The sequence below is a fragment of the Macrobrachium rosenbergii genome, chromosome 4, assembly GCF_040412425.1.
Source record: "Macrobrachium rosenbergii isolate ZJJX-2024 chromosome 4, ASM4041242v1, whole genome shotgun sequence".
Taxonomy (NCBI): Eukaryota; Metazoa; Arthropoda; class Malacostraca; order Decapoda; family Palaemonidae; genus Macrobrachium; species Macrobrachium rosenbergii.
In genome coordinates, this window is record NC_089744.1 from 50,909,869 (window position 1) to 50,933,353 (window position 23,485).

Sequence of the window (23,485 nt, forward strand, 5' to 3'; positions counted from 1 at the left end):
CAAAAAGAAAAAAGTTATTAATCCTGATAAAAAATCTGCCACATATAATAACTTGGTGCTGACACAGTTCAACCCTGATGTTACTATTTTTGACTATGGAAGCCAATTATGTGGCTTAGCCTCCAACTCAGTATTTAGGTTTGCAATTGCAACAAACAGGTAGCACTGTACTAAACATAACAGAATCGGTTTATCACAAAATAGTCATAGTTGGTGTAAATAAATCCAGTTGCACCCACTTGAAAGATCTTGCAAGGAGGAAAGGCCCAATGTGGATTCCAAGTTCAAAAAGGAAGGAAAATATCAATTATTTGCATGCTTTCGGAGGGTTATCCAAGAATTATTGCTGTGCTCCTCGTTAATGTGATGTTTCTTTGATTACTTCTCACCCACATACATTTTCCTCACTTGTACTTTTTTGTGCCTTTCATTACTTTATGTTCATATGCTTTTCCTCATACATTTTCCTCACTTGTACTTTTGAAAATAAACTCATCATTCTTGTGATTCATTCAAGTAATTTATGCTTGGTCTGCCCAGGTTTTGCTTTGGGCTAACAAGGGATCTTTTTGAAGTCAAGTTTTGCCCTCTTTATATTTCTTATCAGGTATTTGTCTAATCAATAAATATATTGCCTTACTGTACTGTACACAGTAACAGTTACCTTTGACTCCACTTCAGTCTGTATACTTGTCAGCCCAGCTTTTGCTTTGGGTTAACATGGGAGCTTTTTTAAGTCAAGTTTTGTCCTCTTTATATTTCTTATCAGGTGTTGTTTGTCTGATCTATAAATATATTGCCTTATTGTATAGCATTTGACTCTCCACTTCAGTCTAAGGTGTTAATTACTGTATGTCATTTTTCTTTGCGTACTATTATCTATTAAGGTGTTTGTTTTGGCTGAACCACCAGTCAGTTCAAGACTTCGCTTTCCTCCCACCAAAGGTGAGTCTATCCTCACGTTAAGACCGTAGATTTGTTAGCTTTGAAAAATACACATTAATTGAAAAATTTGTCATATTTCATTATACATTATTGTCTCTAGAGCCTCATCCATCCATTGCTTTTCTCTTCCTATGTGGCTGTTAACTTTTGGTTTTTCTAAATCTTAGTGTCAACCCGGTGTAAAAAATGAGTCTTGTGGTTATCCCCATAGTCATATTCAGCTACTTGGTAAAAAAATTTATGAGACATTTGGTATGATAATATACACATTAACAAGACCTAACCACGCAACAACTCCTCGCTGCTGGGAGAAAGGGCGCTGGTGACTGGTACAATACATGTACATACGCTACCGGGGTCTAGGCGATGACAGGCAGGGCAGCCAATCGAGACTACAGTCTACCCCAAAGCCAAATCAAAGTCCTTCAAAAGAAGGTATCGTGCTACCCGATACAAATTGGAAAACAAGTACATTAAAAGGAGAAGAAGATTTACTGTACAGTATGCTATTTGTGTAAAGTAATGATCTTTGATCCCTTATTGTATGTTTTTATCTTCCAGGATGCAGAGTATCCAGAACTTGGGCTTAGCACTCATCAATATGCTTGCTGGGTATATTGTAGATGTAAATGGGTATCTCATTCTGGAGATGTTCTACATTATTTGGCTTTGTGGTAAGATTAACAGTTTTTAGTTCCAGTTTACCCATGTATCTTACTTATTATTTTTCTTCTTATTTGCATATAAATATGTTATAGATACCTTTTCAGTCTGTTTTTTGTCATTTTGCCTCAGTTGCGTACCATTTAATTATTTGGCTGTCATAACTTATTTTATTTGGGGTGAATCCTACCTATTGTTAAAGATAGCTATATCTCGGTGCCAATATGCATGTCAGCATTCAAAACAAAAAAGATCACTCGACTGACCAGGATGACTGTCTAGTTCACCTGTTCTCAACCAGGTGTGTTTCACATATTTTAGTTTATATCAGAATTCTCCTTGCTGCTACAGAGGTTAGCTGTTGGTATTTTATTGTTTTGGCCGTTTACTGCTTTCATGGTATTTTACGTTTGTTTTTCTTAGGTTCTGAGGAAGTGATTACTGTGTTAATAGGATGTTTAACTTTGAATTAGACAGACACTGTTTGTGCCAGGTGCAGGGGTGTAGTGTGTGATCTTTAGAATAAGTGTGAGGAATCTAGGGATAGGTCAGAGGACTTTATGCTAAAGTTTCTTAGACATAAAAAGACAAGGGAAGCAGATTGCATGAGAAAGCAGATACCTAGGTTAGGGCGTAGATCAGTCTTTTCTCCTTTTCCCATGAACCCATGACTTCAATTGTCTGTGCACATCCTCTGGCTCTTTCCTTAGACCTAGACCTGAGACTTCGTCTTTAGTTCCACCTTCCACTTTTCTTTCAGTTCAGGAAAGTGTATTTAGTAGTTAGACAAGGATGTTAACCTGATCTTGGCAATCAAAACTTTAATGGAATGCATTTTTGGGAACCGTTCCAGGTCCCCCCCTAGAGAGCGATCTCTTTGAGAGGTAAGGTGTCGTTGCCCTTGTCTTTATAGCCCAAACTTAGGACTGCCCTGTGACAGTTGGAAGAGTCCGCTACCAGGGAACCGGTTCAGTTCTTGGGGTGAGTGTTTTGTGCCCTCCGTCACCTTCCTCTAGTGTACCATGTTCCGATAACTGTTTAGTGCAGTAGCCAAAGGATCATTGTTGGTAAATCTCAATCTTATTATCATTTCAACTTAACTGTCATAATTACCTATTATAATGATGTTAGCACTGCTAGGACAAATAGTATAAGATTAGACAGTGTTATTAAGAAATAATGTGTCTGTAGTAAGTTGATAGTTGAATCAGTATCTCTTATTTTACTTTTTATTCTAAATCCTTGTCATTCATTTATCTTTCTCTATGTAGTGTACCTGTTCAACCTTTTTTTCCATTTCTCTGCGGCTGTTGGCAAGTCCCTTTCTTCCACCTCTGCATATATTTCCCTTTTTAGTACTGTCATTGTTATGGAATTCTCAGTGTTGATTATAAACTAGATGCATTTCTATCTATCTGATTGTCCAAGGCTTTACCATTCTGGGAATGGTATTAGGTGTTGAGACTGTTTCGTGTGAGGCAGGGATGCCAGGTCTTGCTGACACTTCTCTCCCCCTGCTTCCTGCCTTTCCCCATTTTCTATACTTGGTGGTACTTTGTCCTCTTATTCCCCTTTCAGTAGAGCTGGACATTAGTTTTGAGGAATTATATCAGTATCCTTGCCTGCTATAGCTCTTGTTAGTATGGCAACAACTTTTATTTTTACAGAGAATTATTTTTTTACAAACAAAGACATCTGCTTTTGTCTGATGTTGATCTTTATACTACTTGTACTGTGATTAAATGCGAGCATAACCTCTTCCATTTGCTCTTTGGAAGCTTTTAATTCTTCATCTTCCTAGGCTGGAACACTTCCTCTTCAGCCCTGGTCAATATAAGCAAGCCTTTTATGGGGTTCCCATCTGATGTGGTGGTATATGCTGAGGTTTCAGTCTCCCAATGCTGTTTTTCAAGATGCTTCCTTTTAAAGATAATGACTATTGAGGGGACTTTTATTCTGGCCACTCTAGTCAGCAGTAATAGTTGTCATTATAGTCATGGATCTTCAGTTTAGATGAGAGCAGCTGGAATTATTCTTTGTTTTTTGTAAACTTTTACTTGCCAACACCTGTGTTAAAGAGGAAGGCTTATAAAAGTAGCCCACGTAAGGAACAGCCTTTGCTTTAGGTGAACACTTGTTTTATATTTTTAATCTTGTTCTTTGCTTGTTTTGTTCTATATAGGTGTGATTTTCTATTCATGGCAAGCCTCTCACAAGCCATCTTAAAAGGAAATGTTTGCCACAGCCTGTGAGGTCTTGTCTGAGTAGTCTTGTGATGCCCTTGTCCTCTGCTGCTGTGGTCACTGTAAAGAAGGCTCATTTCAGATGGTCCTGGAACTTAGTTTGCTTGATGTAGATGTCCATTCAAGTTGTGTCAGAGCAGCTTGGATGATGCAAGAGTTGGCTTCCTTTTTTGAGGTATGGCCTAGGCCAACGAGATCATCTTTTGTACAATTAATTTTAACAAAAGGTCTCTTCCAGAGAGCTAAGGCCAGAAAATTCTTGTCTGCCACAGAGCAAAGGCTAGAAGACCTTTCACCCAACACCTGAGGCAGGACTTGAATTATTCACCATAGCAACTGAAGCCATCCTAGTCAGTGGTAAGCTCCACATAAATGGCAGAAGTAGTAGAGGCTCTGATAACATGCTGGGTACTTCTAACATCTTCAACCCTAAGGATCTTGAACCCTGTAAATACTTTTAAAGGAGGGTATTCCAAGGATGACTTCGATTTTATTGTCAGCCACACTGTCACTCATCAAGATGGATAGAATTGAGAGGTTGTTGTATGATATTTTGGCCATTGTCATCTAGCAAGAGTGAATACAGGAAGTTATCAGTTGTAGATAATGGTTGCTATTTTGATACAGGAAGGGATGTTAGTTCTCAACCAAATTTGCAATTCCAGCGGCAGGAGGTGTACTAATTATTGTCTAATCACCAATATTGGCATGCTGAATGATTTCTTACCACACACACACACACACACACACACACACACACACACACACACACACACACACACACACACACACACACACACACACACACACACACACACACACACACACACAGCCTTGCATGAAAAGCAGCTCCTCCAGCACTGGGGGAATACTTTTGTTTTATATGAAAAGGAAGGTATTTCTCCACTTTCGCTTACATCAGGCAGGCAATTGCTATGCAGGTCTTCAGCCAGACTTATGCAAGATTAGTTCCATTTCTACATCTTGGGCCAGTATCTAGCCAGGCAACTGAACTAGAGGAAATTGGTTTGCTCCAAATTTATCAGATTTTTTAAACAGCTCCATCACAGTAATTGACATAATTTGAACATCTGTGTTGGATTGGATTCATTTCTAGTTATACAGCTCCTTCTGTATGCTCACCACCAGAAGAAAAGTTTTGGGGAGTCCACACTGGACATGGCTAATTATGATGGATTTGTTTGTATGAGAAAATTAGTTTTATGTATTTAGTATAGTTAATTATGATGAACTTTTTGTTCATTTTAAAACCAGTACTGTTCATTTTACTTTTCTCACACAAGTGGCACTTGTTTCAACGGTGGTCATATGGGTGGTAGATAATAAGGGTACTGGATATCTGATGATGTCACCATCCCAGAGGAAAGCTTATGATGTTGCTTTGGAGGAAGTAGAGGGAAAAGAAAAAGAACCTGTTGGACATGTTAATGAAGTATTTGAAGTGAAAGAGTAAACATGTAAGGACAAAGTAGAAATTTCAGAGTATGTGTGGGGCATTTTATTATTATTTATAAAACATGCAGTGTAATGTATATTACAGCATGTTTGGTATAATTTGATGTGCTGCATTTTGTAAAAAATAATTGTTTTCATATGTAATGTGGGTACGTTAGAAGCATGCAGTATGGCAGTGCTTTGGGGATTACATTTGGAGGTATAGTTCTGTTTCATTCCTAAATGAAAACTCTTTAGTCTTAACTTCAATAGCTATTGTGACCTCACAAAATTAAGTCCCCCCTTTTGGCTTATGGTGGCATGAAAGATTGTATGTATGACAGTGTTGGTGACAAACTGTTTCTCTTGTATTTTTTAAGTGAATTATATTTTCTGTTCTCAGAGCTTACCTTTGTGCCTACTTGAAACAGTTTATATTGTGGTCTGAAAGGCAAGTACACTACTTAGGTATGATGCTAATCCCAGAAAATGTGGTATCAATCTGTATGGAGCGTGGTGGTTTTCTGGTGCATTCCAGTCTAATAATGTTCCTCACTACTCACTGTTTGCCTATTTTTCCTCTATCTAAAGTATTACTTACAGGAGACTACATCAAGTATTTTCATCCAAAATTTATGTTGTGAGCATGACAGAGAAAATTTTGTTGTGATCAGTTTTATATTAAAGAGAATATATGAGGAAGAAACACATGTAAAGTGGTGGTATACCTCATCTGTATACAGTGTTTTCTCTCAAAATTCTGTTTTGTGCTCTAATAATTCTGTATAATTTTATAAATTTGTTGTTACTTTCCTTTAATGATGAATCGCTTTACTACCAATTTTTTAATGAAGGTTTCTTGCCTTCTGTACCCACCAAATTTGAAGGTAATACTATTACAGCTTAAGTTTTTAGAGCCAGAGCAATAAATCAATAATGCAAATATTTAAAAGCAGTGCTTAAATGAATAATATGTCAACCGTCACATCTGTAGACAATTCAGAGCAGAATTAAATATTGTGCAAGTAAATTATTTTATGTTGATGTTAAATCTCCACCATACCTACAGTGTGAAACCTTATGCAGTGAAACAAATGTTAACCCTATGAGGTTTGGGGGATTTTAAATTTCTTCTAATCTGACTGCTTATGGGCATAGCAATACTTAAATTTTATCATTAGCTGTAAAATTATTTTAAATTATATAGTCACAGTTTATTATAGTACATTAAAAAATGGAAAGCAAACAAAAAATTTTTTTAATGATAAGTGTTGAAAATTAGCTGTAAATATTTTTAGAGATTTCATCACTTGGAGTTGTCAAAATCCCAGTATTTATTCTTGCTGGCCAACACCTCTGCTACTTCTTAGTGCAACCGTAGGATTTTCCCCAGTTCCACCTCCAGGTCTTTATGCTTCATTTCCTTTATTTTCCGGATATCTCAATCTTGCTGTCCAACCACTCCAACTCTTTTCACTGTCTTAATTGCTGAATGTGCCCTAGGGTTTGGCTTGTCGGCTTAAGTTTCATAAATCAATCGGTGCTTTTACTTCTGGTCTCTATTTCGTGGTTTTCACACATGGGTATACTATCATGTGGAAGCTTACTGATCAGGTTAACCCTTAAACGCCGAGCCTCTATGTACAAAAGTGTCTGCTGTATGCCGACGGGGTTTGAGAGTTAGCGCCGAAGCGGAAAGAAAGTTTTTTTCAAAAAATCACAACACGCTTAGTTTTTAAGATTGAGTTAATTTTTGGCTCCTTTTTTTCTCATTGCCTGAAGTTTAGTATGCAACCATCAGAAATGAAAAAAAATATCATTATCATATATAAATATTGGAATAATGACTGCGAAAAAAAAATTTCATATATAATTGTATACAAATCGTGCTGTGAGGAAAACGGTTAAAGCTAATGAGTTTTTTTGTTTTGTTTTATTGTACACTAAATTGTGATGATTTTGGTATACAACAAATTGTAAAACGATCAAAGCAACACAGAGAAAATATTTCACAAAATGATACATGAATTTGTAATCTTGCTGGACGTAAAAAAAGTTTTTCAAAAATTCACCATAAATCGAAATATTGTGCTAGAGACTTCCCGTTTGTTGCAAAATGAAGGTAAATAATTGAATATTACTAGAATGTAAGAGATTTAGCTTACAATTGCAGTTTTCGACCATTTCGGTCGAGTTAAAGTGGACCGAAGGTCGAATTTTTTCTATTTATCGTGATTTATATGAAAATATTTCAAAACTGATAAAAGCTGCAACCATGAGTTATTTTTTGTTGTATTCTACATGACATTGCACATATTTTTATGTATAAAACATTATGTAACGGCTAATATAAAATGGTGCAAAAATTACGACAAAGTGACTAAAGAATTTCTGAGATTTTCAGCAGAGTTAGTGCGCGCGGAGGTAAGGAAAATGTTTTTTTCGAAAATTCACCATAAATCGAAAAATTGTGCTAGAGACTTCTCGTTTGTTGCAAAATGAAGGTAAATGATTGAATATTACTGGAATGTAAGAGTTTTAGCTTACAACTGCATTTTTTGACCATTTCGGTTGAGTCAAAGTTGACCGAAGGTTGAAATTTTGGCACTTATCGTGATTTATATGAAAATATTTCAAAACTGATAAAAGCTACAACCATGAGTTATTTTTTGTTGTGTTCTACATGAAATTGCACACATTTTCATATATAAAACTTTATGTAACGGCTAATAGAAAATGGTGCAAAAATTACGACAAAGTGACTAAGAATTTCCGAGATTTTCAGCAGAGTTAGCTGATGCTTTCTTTTGGTAGAAGAAAGAAATTCGCGCAGGTGCAGCTGGGTCACGCTTGTAAACAAAACAACAGCGTGATCTGTGAACTCAGCAGAGTTAGCGCGTGCGGACGTATGGAAAAAGTTTTTTCAAAAATTCACCATAAATCAAAATATTGTGCTAGAGACTTCTCATTTGTTGCAAAATGAAGTAAATGATTGAATATTACTAGAATGTAAGAGTTTTAGCTTACAATTGCATTTTTCGACCATTTCAGTCGAGTCAAAGTTGACCGAAGGTTAAAATTTTGGTACTTATTGTGATTTATATGAAAATATGTCAATACTGATAAAAGCTGCAACCATGAGTTATTTTTTGTTGTATTCTACATGAAATTGCACACATTTTCATATATAAAAATTTATGTAACGGCTAATAGAAAACAGTGCAAAAATTACGACAAAGTGACTAAAGAATTTCTGAGATTTTCAGCAGAGTTAGCGCGCGCGGATGTAAGGAAAAAGTTTTTTCAAAAATTCACCATAAATCGAAATATTGTGCTAGAGACTTCTCGTTTGTTGCAAAATGAAGGTAAATGATTAAATATTACTAGAATGTAAGAGTTTTAGCTTACAATTGGATTTTTTTACCATTTTGGTAGAGTCAAAGTTGACTGAAGGTTGAAATTTTGGCACATCGCGATTTATATGAAAATGTCAAATTGATAAAAGTTACAACCATGAGTTATTTTTTGTTGTATTCTACATGAAATTGCAAACATTTTCATGTATAAAACTTTATGTAACGGCTAATAGAAAATGACAAAATGACTAAAGAATTTCGGAGATTTTCAGCAGAGTTAGCGCGGATGTAAGGAAAAAGATTTTTTTTTTCAAAAATTCACCATAAATCGAAATATTGTGTTAGAGACTTCTCGTTTGTTGCAAAATGACGGTAACTGTTTGAATATTACTAGAATGTAAGAGTTTTAGCTTACAATTGCATTTCTGGGCTCGACCTGTGTCACCCAGTGAAATGGTTCCAATAGCACACATTTCTAGGTATAAATATTGCTAAATATACCAGAGAAAAAAAGCTATCCATAATGCCAGGGTTACTACCCCTGGATCGATAACCACAATGGTGTCGGTATGCACTAAGGGGTGAGTGGTAGCCACTATCACAGATGCTTTGCCCAACAGATCTCTCCATTCTCAAAGCCCCCAACATGGGTGAGCCATTCTACCTACTACTACCTTCCGTTTGCTGCCACCTACCACTCGCGCCCGCCATCTTCATTCCAAAACTTAGCTCAACACGTGAACACCGTGCCCTTTTTTCTTTTGGTGTTTTCAATTGAATTACGGCTTTAATCATGTCATCCCGTGAGGATATCACACCATCTAAGTTGAGTACTATATCTGATTGGTTTTTAAATGCGAGAGGCACAGTATTTATGGACTGTATGCAATATATGTTTACCACAGCCGAACGTAGGCTATGCTTGCCTCTGTTGCGTTTTTGACCTTCAGTCTCCGCTATTAGTAGAACGAATTCTGCTAGATACCATCCATTACTCCATTTCGATTTTTGGAGCATATTTTGGAGAATTTACCACGTCGCTGGTGAAGAGGCAATGGAACCTTTGTATCTTGGCTTGAGCCAGGCTCAATTATTTCTGATCATAGAATTTGAGTCTCTTTATTAGTTTCCTAATAACCCCAAATTATAAAGTTCAAAATATAATTGAAAAACTATAAGGCACATAGGATATCAATGTTACAGGCAGGAGTCAGGCTGTGAAGCAGACCTGACCTAAAAGGCTAGAAAGCAGGGCAAGCAAGTGAGGCAGGTAGGCGAGAGAATATACCAATAGGTAATTTAATTAAGAATTACATTACAATAAGGATAAACAAGAGTATATATACTAGTCTTGAGCTGGACCAGGAGGAACAATACTTCCTGCAGCTACAGTGGAATATTTAAGAGCCTCTAGGGACTTAAGATAGTGGCGTTTAAATACTGTTGGTGATTTCCAGCCCGTATACTTTTTAAGGTCTTCAAAATTCATATTGTGAAATAATTAGCTGAGGTGGCTACCGCCCGAATATCATGTACTCGAGGTACTGAATCCGGGTTAGCCTGTTTAATAAAATAAAGAATTTGTTGCCTGATGGCCTTTAAGGAAATGGTACCCCCATTTTCCCTAACAAAAACAGGGCCTGAAGTTCTTTTAGAAGTTCTGATTAAATAAGCTTTTAAAGTGTTAACTGGACATAAAGATAGATCCTGTGGAAGGGGAATAAACTTCCAAGGAGACCATCTATTTTGTGGATCCTCATTCTTTGCTAGAAATCTGAGATCCGGAGACAACAGAACTTCTCCTGACGGGAGGAAATCAACATGATTCGGTTCTCTAGAAAGAGCAGATAGTTCAGAAATTCTAGCCCCTGAGGCTAGACTTACTAAAAATAACGTCTTCCTTAACAGACTCGGGTATGTACATAATTCGTTATCAGTGTCTGATGCCAATTTAAGTACGTCATTTAAGAACCAGGAAACCGTGTGTGGACGGATTGCTGGTCTAAGACGAGCACATGCTTTAGGAATTGACGAAAAATATGAGTCTGTAAGGTTAATATTAAAGCCATGTAAAAATATTTTTCTTAAAGCAGATTTTGTTGTAGTAATAGTACTAGTGGCCAGTCCTTTCTCAAATAATGATCTGAAGAAAGAGATTGCTAGATTCGTGGTCATTTTCTGAGCTTCAGATTCCCTTAGAAATAATGCTAACTTTTTAACTGCTGAGTCATATTGTCTAAGTGTAGATTCCCTCTTATCTGATTCTATGAACAGTGTATTGAGATGGTCAATGTTGGCGTCTTTCTGAGCTGCAAACTTCATGAAGTCCATAAAGCTAGGGCACTCAGAATTCTTGAGGGAGCTGACACGGTCCGAGTTTGCACTACTTGTGTCAATCTTGGATTGGGGATCTGTTTGTGCCGGAGCTTCAACTCCAGTAGAAGAGGAAACCAATTGCTCTTCGGCCAATTGGGTGCCACAAGTGCTACTTGACCTTTGAATGATCTGAGTTTGTGTAAAACTTTCATCAATAGATTTATTGGTGGAAACAGATAGATCCTTTGCTATCTGTTCCAGTCGATTGACATCGCATCTGTGGAATGAGCTAGAGGGTCTAGATTGGGAGCAACGTAACACGGAAGCTTGTGGTTGCTCTCTGTGGCAAACAGGTCTATCTGGAGACCCGGTACCTGACGATAAATACACTCGAACGATGTCTTGTCCAAGGACCATTCCGACTCCAGCGGAGTTGTCCTGGATAGTGAATCTGCAATGACATTTCGAACACCTGCCAGGTGGGGTTATTAAAACTCAGTATTGTTCTCTTAGTTTTATTTAGCTCCATTAAGGTAATCTTTTAGATGGTACTACCAAGCTATTGTATGGCTGATTCTCTGTTACTATTTCACTGGGTGACACAGGTTGAGCCCAGAAAAGGGATTTTGACAACGGAAAAATCTATTTCTGGGGGAAGACCTGTGTCACCCAGTGACCCATCCCTATACTTCCTTTCCCACCCGGATAGCATACCAAGCTTGGAGGGTGCTAATTTTGGGATGAAGATGGCGGGCGCGAGTGCTAGGTGGCAGCAAACGGAAGGTAGTAGTAGGTAGAACGGCTCACCCATGTTGGGGGCTTTGAGAATGGAGAGATCTGTTGGGCAAAGCATCTGTGATAGTGGCTACCACTCACCCCTTAGTGCATACCGACACCATTGTGGTGATCGATCCAGGGGTAGTAACCCTGGCATTATGGATAGCTTTTTTCTCTGGTATATTTAGCAATATTTATACCTAGAAATGTGTGCTATTGGAACCATTTCACTGGGTGACACAGGTCTTCCCCCAGAAATAGATTTTTCCGTTGTCAAAATCCCTTTTTTTTACCATTTCAGTTGAGTCAAAGTTGACCGAAGGTTGAAATTTTGGCACTTATCGTGATTTATATGAAAATATTTCAAAACTGATAAAAGCTACAACCATGAGTTATTTTATGTTGTGTTCTACATGAAACTGCACACATTTTCATGTATAAAACTTTATGTAACGGCTAATAGAAAACGGTGCAAAAATTACGACAAAGTGACTAAGAATTTCTGAGATTTTCAGCAGAGTTAGCTGATGCTTTCTTTTGGGAGAAGTAAGAAATTCGCGCATGTGCAGCTGCGTCACGCTTGTAAACAAAACAACAGCGTGATCCTTGAACTCCCAGCATTCCTCAAGGCGCGATTTAAAATTTTCGCAAACGAGGCCTATAAGTATTTTTCCGCTAATATTTAAAAAAATTTTTGTAGTAGACGTATTTTACGTCCACTTGGCACCCGACAGATAACCTTTGTCGACGTAAAATACGTTCAGTTGGCGTGGAAGGGTTAATAGCTTTCTTGGCTTTTTCCATTTTAATGTGAGTGCGTTATGAATAATGGTAGTTATGAAAGTAATTTGAAGTCACAAGTATTGATTGATATGAAAATATTTAGTGTGTGGATACTTCTTAGTCTGCTTGTGCTTCTGTATAAGGTTTAATTTTTTCTAAACGTGGGATGTGTTGTCTTTTTCCTCCCGTAGTTGCCTTATTGTCAACGGTAGTTATCTGGGTGACAGATTCTGCCAAAGGTGGAATCTTGAATCTTTCAGCCAAAGCACGTCAACAAAAACAAGATGACACAGAGTAAGTACAGTAGATTTGTTCTGATATAAGAAGCCTACTGCAGTTTTAATTGACTATACAGTTGAAGGTTTTCATTTTTTTAAGTCATAGTGTATTGTACACATATTTCACTATTCTTTTCATAATGAAAAGGGACTAGATCTTCCTTTTACTACACTGAAAATTTGTAGCTGTAATTTCCTCTTAAGTTTGTAATAGCATCTGGTCAGGCCATTTTATGCCAGATGAAAGACATTCAGTATCATTGAAATAAAATTTGATTTGGAAAAGTTACACTATGCTATTGTGTTATTACCTGATCTTGTTACTTTCTTTTGCAGATGTTTACTTGGTTCTTAGTGTAGTTGAAACTCAGCCTTGAAAAGAATCTTGAAAAGGTGAAGATTGCCAGAAAATTGCCGTGGAGATGATGGAATCAGTGGGTGGTCTTGTTCTTCCTAAGTCCTCTGTATATTGTTTGAGGGTACTTTTAGGTTTTTATCTACTTACCGACTTGAAATTTTAATACTCTTTAAGAACAATTTTATATAGTTTGTCTAATAGTTAGAATTTTATTATATACTTACGGAAAAATTGTCCTATTCTTTAGTGATTAATGCTTCATCTGAGGATTGGGATAATTTTGTTCTTGTGGTGTAAATAAATAAGGGAGTAAATGAATAACAAGATGTATATTATCAGATTATGTATCAGATCTCATTACTAACAAGACATATACATTATAAGGAATTTATAGTACAATTCCATGCCAAGTGTAAATAATTCAAGAGATCTTTTATCTATTTTAATTTCTTTTTAGAATTGGATTTATATTTTACATTTCACTCGGCAGTACTGTATTCTTTTGCGTTTTAACATTCCTAATAGGGTGTAGGCTAAATTGCCATAAGTCAAAAATGAAGTAGCATTTATGTCATTGATAAGGAGAGCATTTTATACCTCATTATAATTGTATTACAGTATAATTGTACATTAGTGACAACAGCTAGATATATTTTTATGTAAAGTAAAAATTAATGTGAAAATGCAAATTGTTAGTAGAGTATTATGAAACTGCTTTAATATTTTACATATGATTTTTTTAGTTTAATCTTGTAGGATAGGTCTCAGTGATTTGTGATAGTTTTTAATTGTATTCGTTTCTAAGTTATGTTCCCTTTTCGTCTGAAGAGCCCAGATACATGATAATGTGAAAGTGCTCTTGACAAGCATAGAAAGAATGGTGTTTTACTATCTGTATCATGACGGGTACAAACATTACTTTTGCTTTTGAAAAGGATTGATTATGCATAAATTTTGTGGTCCTGTGTATATTTCATATTTAAATGTATATATGCCTCTGGGAATGCCAGCAAGCCAGTTTGGTGCCTGGCCATGTTTAAGACATTTAAAAGCGGCATCTCTTTAAGATTTTGTTTTTTCATTACATTTTATTTTTCTATATTGTTAGATGTCTTTAAATAAATAAAAATAATTTTTTACCTGTGTTGTACATAGAGCTGTCGATTAAGAGCTGTCGATTAAATCATTATAATTGATTAGAAAAGTTTGTGTAAACTCGCTTAAACTTTATTTAGGTTTTAATTATTTCTTGGGAGATGATAATTCCAGAGGGCCATTTGACCATATATTTTCCTATGCCTACTCACCTTTATATAAACACTAATATCCAGGTTATATAAAATTTTTATTATTCAAGAGTAACTAAATTATTGGTCATTTCAAGTCCAATAACTCAAGAGGAACTAAATTATTCATGTCATTTCAAGTCCAGTGACATACAGGATATGATGGGCTTTATACTACTTATAGACTTTTTACTCTTGTGATGATTACAGCTTATTTTTATCCTGGTCATTTCTCATAACATATAAGGTTAGTACTTTAAATAGGTTTAAGAACTAAAGTGATCAAAACACTTTGAATAAAGTTGCCAAAGTGTAGTTTTAATGCTATGGTACTGCCATATCAACTGTAGGCATTTCTGAGTTTTTATTATATTTATCATGATGTTGAAAAATACTTTATCATCCTTCCGTAGAAGTAAATTGACTTTATTAAAACAGAACTAGTAATAATTTAATTATTTAATGATACGTCTTTGATTCTCACAAGAAATTTGGTGTGAAGTAACATTATAGATCATTCTATTTTAACTTTCCTCTGTAGCATTCAGTTACTTTGATGACCTTAGTAATTTTAGTGGTTGCAAAAATTTCAGTAAGATTTCAATATCACATTTCTTAATTTATAACATAACTATTAAAAATCATGTTTTGTTTTGCTACTGGTATTTATAAGTTGCAAGTGCATATGTAATTTTTTTTTTAAACTTTAAATTACAAATTTTAAGTTTTCAAAATGTGTAAAAAATAAAAGTGTAATTTTACCAACTAAAATCCAGTTTCATTGAAACTTCACTCATGAAATATGTTCCTACCCATAGTGGAAATTGATTTTTTTCTGATAATTTCACTGAAGGGACTGTGAATGAAAATATAGACCTCAATGAGTTAAATAGTTTGCATAACAGGGTGGATGTTAAGATCACAGTTAGGATAATGCCAGGATAACTGCATGACTACACTCTTCCTTTAACCATGTTGATTCTGTATAAGACAGTAGTGAGACCAGCTTTGATGTATGGAGCAGAAACATGGTTGGTAAAAAGAGTGCAAGAGAAGAAATTGGATGCAGTGAAGATGAAAATGCTCAGGTGGATGTGTGGAGTAACAAAAATGGACAGCATCAAAAATGAAAGAATAAGCGGAACTATCAAAGAAGTCCCAGGAAAGAAGACTGCAGTGGTATGGCCATGTGATGAGAAGGGATGAGACATATGTAGGGAGGAGAGTGATGTAGATGGAGGTGCCTGGTGGGAGAGCAAGAGAAAGACCGAAGCACAAGTGGATGGATGTAGTTAGAGAAGATCTGAGAGACAAACAATTGTCAGAGGATGATGTGTTTGACTGAGCCAGGTGGAGGAAAGCTGTCAGAAACATTGACCCCACATAGAAGTGGGAAAAGATGGAGAGACAGAAGAAGAAATTGGGAATAATGCCAGTTAGATATTATTCAAATTGTTGAATGCTGCCTCCTTCACAAGCTTATGAGGAGATAGAATTTTAATTTTTCTATATATTTTTTCACCTTAATTTTGATCACTATTGCTTAACAAATTCTTACCCAGAAGTAAACAAGATTGTTATAGTTTTGTTAACATCACATGACAGAATATTATATTGAATAAATCTGTTAATTACAAGCCACCATAAGTCAGAAAAATGTTATGATGTGATGTATATTGCTTCTCATGGATTTTTTTTATTTAAATTCATAATTATAATGAGTAAAAACAAATTTTAAATAATTTTTATTTTTATGTAAATACAAACCAAAGTATCTTTCAGTGACCAGGAAACCAGTCAATACTTGGCAACAAGGTAGTTAACCAGGAGGTTAATAGGTGGGGTAGGGAGTGGGTGGGGGGATGGATCTATGACCCTAACTTTGTAAGCCCTAGCGTAGGAAGGGAGGCCAACTTCCTCAGAGGTGGTGGCATAGGCCTACCTGATTACTTCATGAAGCCAGAAAGAAGGCTGTTCCTAGACATTCATCTTGTGCTTACAGTACTTGACTAATGGAAAGGTACCTACACTCTGGCCTCCTTTCGAGTAGTACCCAACAGCACAGACCAAGCAGAGCAACATCTCACCCAGGTCTCCACCAAAAGTGTCTAGGAAGGAAGGGATCTTGAAACTCTCAAACTGCTTATCTGAGCAGGATGATCCTGGACTTTAGCTACAAACTTATGTACAAAGGAAAACAAGCGAGATCCCCACCTTTCCAAATGTCGGACAATATAAGACAGGTCACGCTGAAGCCAGAGGTAAAGAAAAACAATCATAAATGTTAGGTCTTGGTCTAAGGCATGAGACGAGCTTGAAGAGTGCCCTGGTAAGACTGCTAAGCATAAGGTCTACAGTCGACCCCGATATTTGCGGGGGATGCATACTACTACCCCCTGTGAATAGCTAAAATCCGCAAATACTTAAAACCTCTCTTAAAAATGTCTACTTTGATAGTTCAAAAAACCCTCCAAAAATGCTTATACAGTACCTGAATATTTTAATAGTTTTATCACAAAAAGTGCATTTAGTCATAAAATATGAAAATAACAGTAATTTGTGAATATTTCTCTTAAAAATCTGCAAATAGATGAGTCAGCAAATAGGCAGGGGTCAACTGTACATCCCACTTGGGGGCTAAAGTTCCTGAGGAGGACAAGACTACTTGAAACTCATCATTCATACAGACAACGGCACTGAAGAGGAGGACAAGACTACTTGAAATTCATCATTTGTATAGACAATGCCACTGAAGAGTAGTAATCTGGCTCCCTCAGTTTGAAAATCTGTGACGGCTGAGTAATAGCCCTTACTTGCAGGTGCTGAGATGAACCTGTCTTGGTGAAGGTAGATGAGGGGGTCTGAGATCTGGCACAAGACACTCTGACTTAAGAGGTACCCTTCTACGACATCAATTGCAGAAGATGGCAGCCCACTTAACCTGGCACATATTCGCAGAGGAATGCCTAAGTTGCCATACATCTCCCTTGCAGCCCTGCAAAAAAAAAAAAAGCCTTTCTTGCAGGAGACACTGATAACCTCCACGTGTGAAGCCGGCTGGTACTGACGAATCTTTGGTGTCACCGGTGGAGTACTGCACTCAGATGATACCAGAGAAACTTTCTTCTCTCTCTTCTTCCCACTGTTCAGAAGGCACTCTGAGCAAGGGCTAGAATGATGACAGTCATGAGTACAGCAAGACACACACAGTGAATAAGGATCTACCTTGATAGAGAGAACCGTTTACAGGGCCTGTCCTTCCCTGGGCAGTGCCTGAGGGCTAGCAGCTTCCTCTTCACAGCACTAGGCTTTTGTAATTGAGGGGTTGCATTTTATGCCAAGCAGAATATGTTTTAAAAAGCAGAGAAAGCAAATAACAAGTGGGCAGAAAGCACAGCAGAGATCTTCACTCAACGGCGGCCGAAAATGAAGTGGAGTGCAGACCGACAATAGGGCTGGGCTTTCCCGCTCCCGTCAGTAGTTAACAACTTTAACAGTTATACAGCTAAATCCCTATGTAAAGAACTCAGGTTTGTATTTGTGTAGGAACAATTAAGGCTTATTATTAACAACAGTTTTATGAGACCATAGTGTTAACATTATTAACTCTCATAAGCCTTGCCTGAAGGGTTTAGTTTTGATGAACTATATTAAATCTTATTTAATACAGCTGCATCTCCTTCAAAAGACTTAATGTATTGGAATACTTGAAAATGCTGAAGATTTTCACAAAATTGCTCCTGATACTTGATATACATTGTTGGTTTTGTTATGAATGAAGGGAAAGGAAAAGAATAAAGCTGTACACAATAAGAGGGAAAAGTCATGTAGTTGCCAGTAGCAATAACATTACCTCTGTGTCCAGAATAAAGTACAGAAAATAATTTTGGGAGAGTCACAAATGGTGTGCCCTTGGTAGCAACATGTCAACACCCATTCCTGCTATGTGGGGAAAAGTTTCTCTGTCTCAACTGCCTTGATTTGATTTATATCATGCATGAACACAATTCTGGTGCAAATTTCCATGCCTCAAAAACTGATACAGTATGTAAAACCTTATTTACTGCCAAAAAATTAAAAACATTTTTTTTTACACTAAAATCTTGAGAAAACACCTTTCTTTTCCTCCCATAAAAGGTACAATTTCTTACTGTATATGGCATTTCATATAGACTTGTTGAACATACGTTCATAAAAAAAAAAGGTATGGTACTTAAGAGCCATGTATAAGAACTAGAAATTTGTGACATGTTCTAACAATAAACAAACTACAGCAAGCTAATTGTTTTCAGAATCCACTTTATGGAGCTAAATGCTGGATGACAAGCTTCATATGGCTGTTTTAAAAACTCAATTAATATCCTTCCACTTAATACTATAAACCACTTTTGCAGGATGAACTGCCAACAACATGCCTCACATGGATCACAATTAGCAATACTAAAGGTTCCTTGTAGTGGTCTTGAGCTGTATTCTGCATAATACTTTGGTCTTTGACTTCTTATCTCTTCTATCTGCCCTCATTCAACTTTGGATTTTTCCCACTTCAATTTTGGTCCCATATCAATGAAAGAATTGCCAGATATTGACTAACCTTCCCAGAAAAAAAAAATTTGGTTAAATTTTGGAGGAATAATAATAGTGCACTCCACTGCATTTCACTACAAAATGCCATGCTGTTCCATTTTTTCATAATCCTTCCTTTTTGCTCAAAGTTAAAGAATATTAATGACACTAAACATGTGGAAGATAACACTAAAAATGAAATTTTTTGATAAAGTTTTATATATACCAAGTAATTACATAGCTATTGGTTCCTAACCTAAGACAGCTTAAAAACTGAAAATTTGCGCGACAACGCTTTGTTTGTGTGTAGGTGACAAGGTCCCTCCCACTATCCGGGACTTAGAGGAACGACTTAGCAGAGAGCTCAATTTGTTTCATGTAATTACTTGGTAAATATATATAAAACTTTATCAGAAAAATTTCAGCTTTATATAAGTAATTTACCAAGTAATTACATAGCTGATTCCACATTGTTAGGAGGTATGAAAGGGCATGAACATTTCTACTCCAAAGCATTAAGTAAGTAATCAATTTGAAATAGAAAGGTTCCTAACATTAGTTAGTTAGTTATAAATGATTTGTTTAACCAGACCTCTGAACCCTTTTAGGATGGATGGATGGATGTATGATATTTAGGGCAAAAGCCCAGGCACTGGGGCCAACAAGGCCATTCAGCGCCGTAATGGAAAGAAAATAAATTATGTTAAAGTTATGAATTCATGAAGGAAATGATTAATAAATAAAATGAAGTGATGTGACCAATAAATAAGGGTATGAAGTTTAATGAATGATGTGCTATATATATATAAAAAAAAATTAATGTCATTAAAATTCTACGTGATATAATAAATTAAATAAAATTAAATATCGTTAAAAATTTTAATACACTTTAAAAAAGAGATGATAGCAGAAATATCTGCTTCATCTCCCAAAATATCAGACAGGGATTTACCCTGAAAATATCTCTCTCTTTGGTTAAAATATCTGGGGGCAGACCACCAGAATGTGCTCCACTGTTAGTGTCTCGTCACAGTAAGCACACTCTGGAGGGCTGCTTCCTTCTAAAATAAACTGATGGAATGTTAAAGGGCATTTTCGGAACCTAGTAAAGTTATTTATGAAATTTCAGGTTACATTTTCCTTTTTGTTAGGTAAACGATTGTATGTTATGATGAAACACTCTTGACATCCGCAAGACAAATCATGTTCCAAGTGTTGAAGGAATGATTCTGATCTCTGGGTCCCAATTATGTTTCCATTACTGGATGTTGAAATATTTTTGTTGGGAATTTCTGGTCTAGGTATATGGGATCTCCGCTGTGCTGGTATAAGATTTTTATTTTAATTTTTAGATTTATTATTATTATAATTCTTTGATCTTGTTGAGGGTTGATTTGATGTGGTTGTGATTTGATGAATTTTGGGAGTTTCTGATTTTTCAATGGGATCTTTAATTGAAGATTTCTTCGTTGATTTTGGTGATGAGAGTAGGGAAGAGTTAAGAGGATTTATCCATATTTAGGGAATCATTATTTATATTTGTCTTGGATTGTGGAACACTATGGATTTCCACTTGTGATATAGGTAATGTAATCTGTTTCAGATTAATGGTGGGCGAGACTGGTGTTTTGTTAGATGTATCTGTGAATGGAATGTTAGGTTTTTTACCCTTAGGGGGAGTTCTGTCAGTTCTTGCCTTTTTTTTATTATGGTTATTTTTGTCAATTAAGTTCTCTGTGGATGATGTTAGTGCATTATGAGTATCCAGATCTGGATTATTAACCTCTGTTGATTTTTCCATACCATTGGCATTCTTTTCTGAACGATTAACTGGGCTTATTACTGGGGAGATCTGTTATGATGTAAGAGAGGTCTGTTGCAACTGTACTCTTGGGCTTTTATGAGTAGTAGGGGAGGGGAGAAGAGTGTCTCAGCTATTCTGTGTTGAGATTCTTTATGTTTATTATGAGTTGTTACAGCATTTGAATATGAATAGCGTTTTACTGGATCATTGATTCCTCTCGCCTTCAGTTCGAGTTTGGCTTCATTAACAGGAATACCAGTTCTGTCCATTAACATTTGTAATTCTGTATAATATTGATAAAATATACAGTCTTTAGATTTTGCATGATCTTCAGAACATACAGCACATACAAATGTTATTTTTACATCTTTTTGCTGAATGGCCATATTTTAAGCATTTTGAACGTTGGAGAGGTTTTGGGACAAAGGGGCAAACTTCTCTACTTAGTCCTAGAATTTTTATTTTTCATGGTAGTTCCCAGTTTGTAAATCTTATTCTGACTATTTTAATATGTTTATTTGCATCCTTTCTGCTTGGGACAGTGTACAATTCCAAGTCATGTACGTTGTTGTATCTTAATTTAGGGGAGTCAATTAAGATTTGTTTTGATGGTAGCTCTTTTTCATCATTGTCTGGGAGCATCACTGTTCCTTGCATATAGTTTTGTGTTTCATGGCTGGTTACCGTTACTTTTATTTCATTTTTGTTGGTTATTTGTAGAAAGGTTGTTGATTGGGCTTTGGTTGTTGTTTGTATTAGCCATTCATTGTGATTGATATGTCTACATTCCATATTGTGTGGGGTGTATATTTAATAATTTGTTCTCTAATATGGCTGGTGAGATTTGTTTTTCTGCTTATAACACTAAAAATCTGGACCAATTGTCTGGTCCAAAAATATGTTCAAAATGAACTAGCGTTGGATTTAGTTGGTTATTTCTTTTTTATTTTTTCACATTCATCGGTGAAGAGTTGTGTTGATGGGGTTTTAGGAGGATTGCTTGTCTCTATTTTAGAATTATTGTCCCTTATGTATGGTTCCAGTGTTATGATACTGGAGTTTACCAACTTAGTTTTTATTTGTTTCCTTTTAATTTTCTAAACTCTCTGAGTCTTTAGGAATTGATATTTTACTTGGAACAGGATGTTCCTTTGTAGCATTTATGTCTATAGTAAGGAGATTTGGGAGTGACATTCCAATAGTCATCGACTGTGCCAGAATTTTACCATCATGGGGTCCAGGGGTGCTGAAATCTTTATGACTACTTTGCATAGGAAGAAAAAAAAAATTAATAAGTCTTGAAAAGATATCATTGACTTTTTATGAAGTTGAATCTTCCACTAATGGCACAAGTGGGAACTAACTCCCAAATGTCTGCATCCCCAAAAAGGGGATGGCACATCATGATTAGTATGGCCCAAGTGTAAGCAAAACCCGCTTGCTAGGACTGAGTGTATTGTAATAATATAGTCATCCCCATCCTAATCACAATATGGGCTAACTGGACAGAAAGCCAAGAGTCCTATTCCTAGAACCAGCCCCCCCTGGAATCCGTGGTCCAGCTCCACAGAATAGTTCCGCCTCCAGCTCCACAGAATAGTTCCGCCTGAAAAAACAGGTCTGAACATTATCAGGTAGATGATGGTTCTACCACAGTTCCCACTATTTAGCTTCAGATTCAACTTCACTCCATGCTATGATATGTTTTCCTATTTATTAAGTTTGGTAATTTTGACAAAAGTAGAAAAATCCACAAAATTACTCCTAAAATATATTATTATATGTGTGGGACACTTGGAATCAAACTTTGGAAAAAAAAAAAAAAAAGATAAAAAAATAAAAATAAAATAATCTCTTGGTTCGAGAGCCCCCTTACCATGTCAAGGTGGTCCCAATTTGAGGGGGGTTCCTAACAATAAATAAATGTTTGCTGTTTGGTTGGTGCTTCTCTCAACCAGTAGTGGATGTGGCAGTGTAGCCAAGGGTCGCCCCTACATCAGTGGGAACTTTGCAGTGAGGAAGTACACCCTGACAAAGTTTAAAAGATGCCCTTTTCCTGGGCGTAGACAGGAAAACAAAAGAACACTATCTCCTAAAACAGAATTAAAACCACAAGCCAAACCATTAAAAAAACGAAACTGGTGGGTACTCTAGACCTGTACACAGTACCCCCAGGCTTCCCACAGACTCAAAACCTTAGGTCAAGGCAGGTGGGTAGCAAAGGAACAGAGAGTTCCCTATGTTTCCTCTCCCAACACCTTGACAGCCACAGATAAAGGTCCTAAAGTGTTATAATTTTCAAACAAGGTCTCTATGTCCTTGAGGTAGTGTGAGGCGAAGATAGATTTGCATCTCCAGAATGTCGACTGCAAGATCGTCGATAGAGACAAATTATATGCAAATGCCGGGGAACTTGCGACTGCCCTAATTTTGTGAGCCTTAACCTTAACTATAGGTAAGGTATCTTCATGGATCTGAGATTGAGCTTCTGATATCAACTCAGAAAAAAGGAAATGGCATTTTCTGAAAGAGGGCGAACCGAGCTTCTTACAGAGCACCAGAGGTTGCTCAACCGTCCTCTAATCATTTACATCCTGTGAAGGTAGTACCTGAGACCTCACCGAACAAAGAAGCTCTCTTCTTCCTCTAGTCCTA

At 36.4% G+C, this 23,485-nt stretch overlaps 1 protein-coding gene across 8 annotated transcripts in view; it reads left to right on the plus strand.

The window, feature by feature from the left end:
• LOC136834331 (major facilitator superfamily domain-containing protein 1-like) overlaps window positions 1–15,231 on the plus strand; it is a 126,828-nt gene extending 111,597 nt beyond the window's left edge. For 3 of the 8 annotated variants that reach the window (XM_067096856.1, XM_067096872.1, XM_067096861.1), the window contains exons 10-12: window positions 1,507–1,619; window positions 12,730–12,832; window positions 13,153–15,231. In XM_067096856.1, coding sequence (XP_066952957.1) covers window positions 1,507–1,619; window positions 12,730–12,832; window positions 13,153–13,171 — 235 coding nt within the window. In that variant the 3' untranslated portion in view covers window positions 13,172–15,231. Of the gene's footprint in view, window positions 1–1,506; window positions 1,620–2,461; window positions 2,590–5,155; window positions 5,330–12,729; window positions 12,833–13,152 lie in introns of all 8 variants that reach the window. The other 5 variants (XM_067096830.1, XM_067096839.1, XM_067096848.1 and 2 more) reach the window with 2 other exon arrangements.
• Window positions 15,232–23,485: the final 8,254 nt, after the last annotated feature.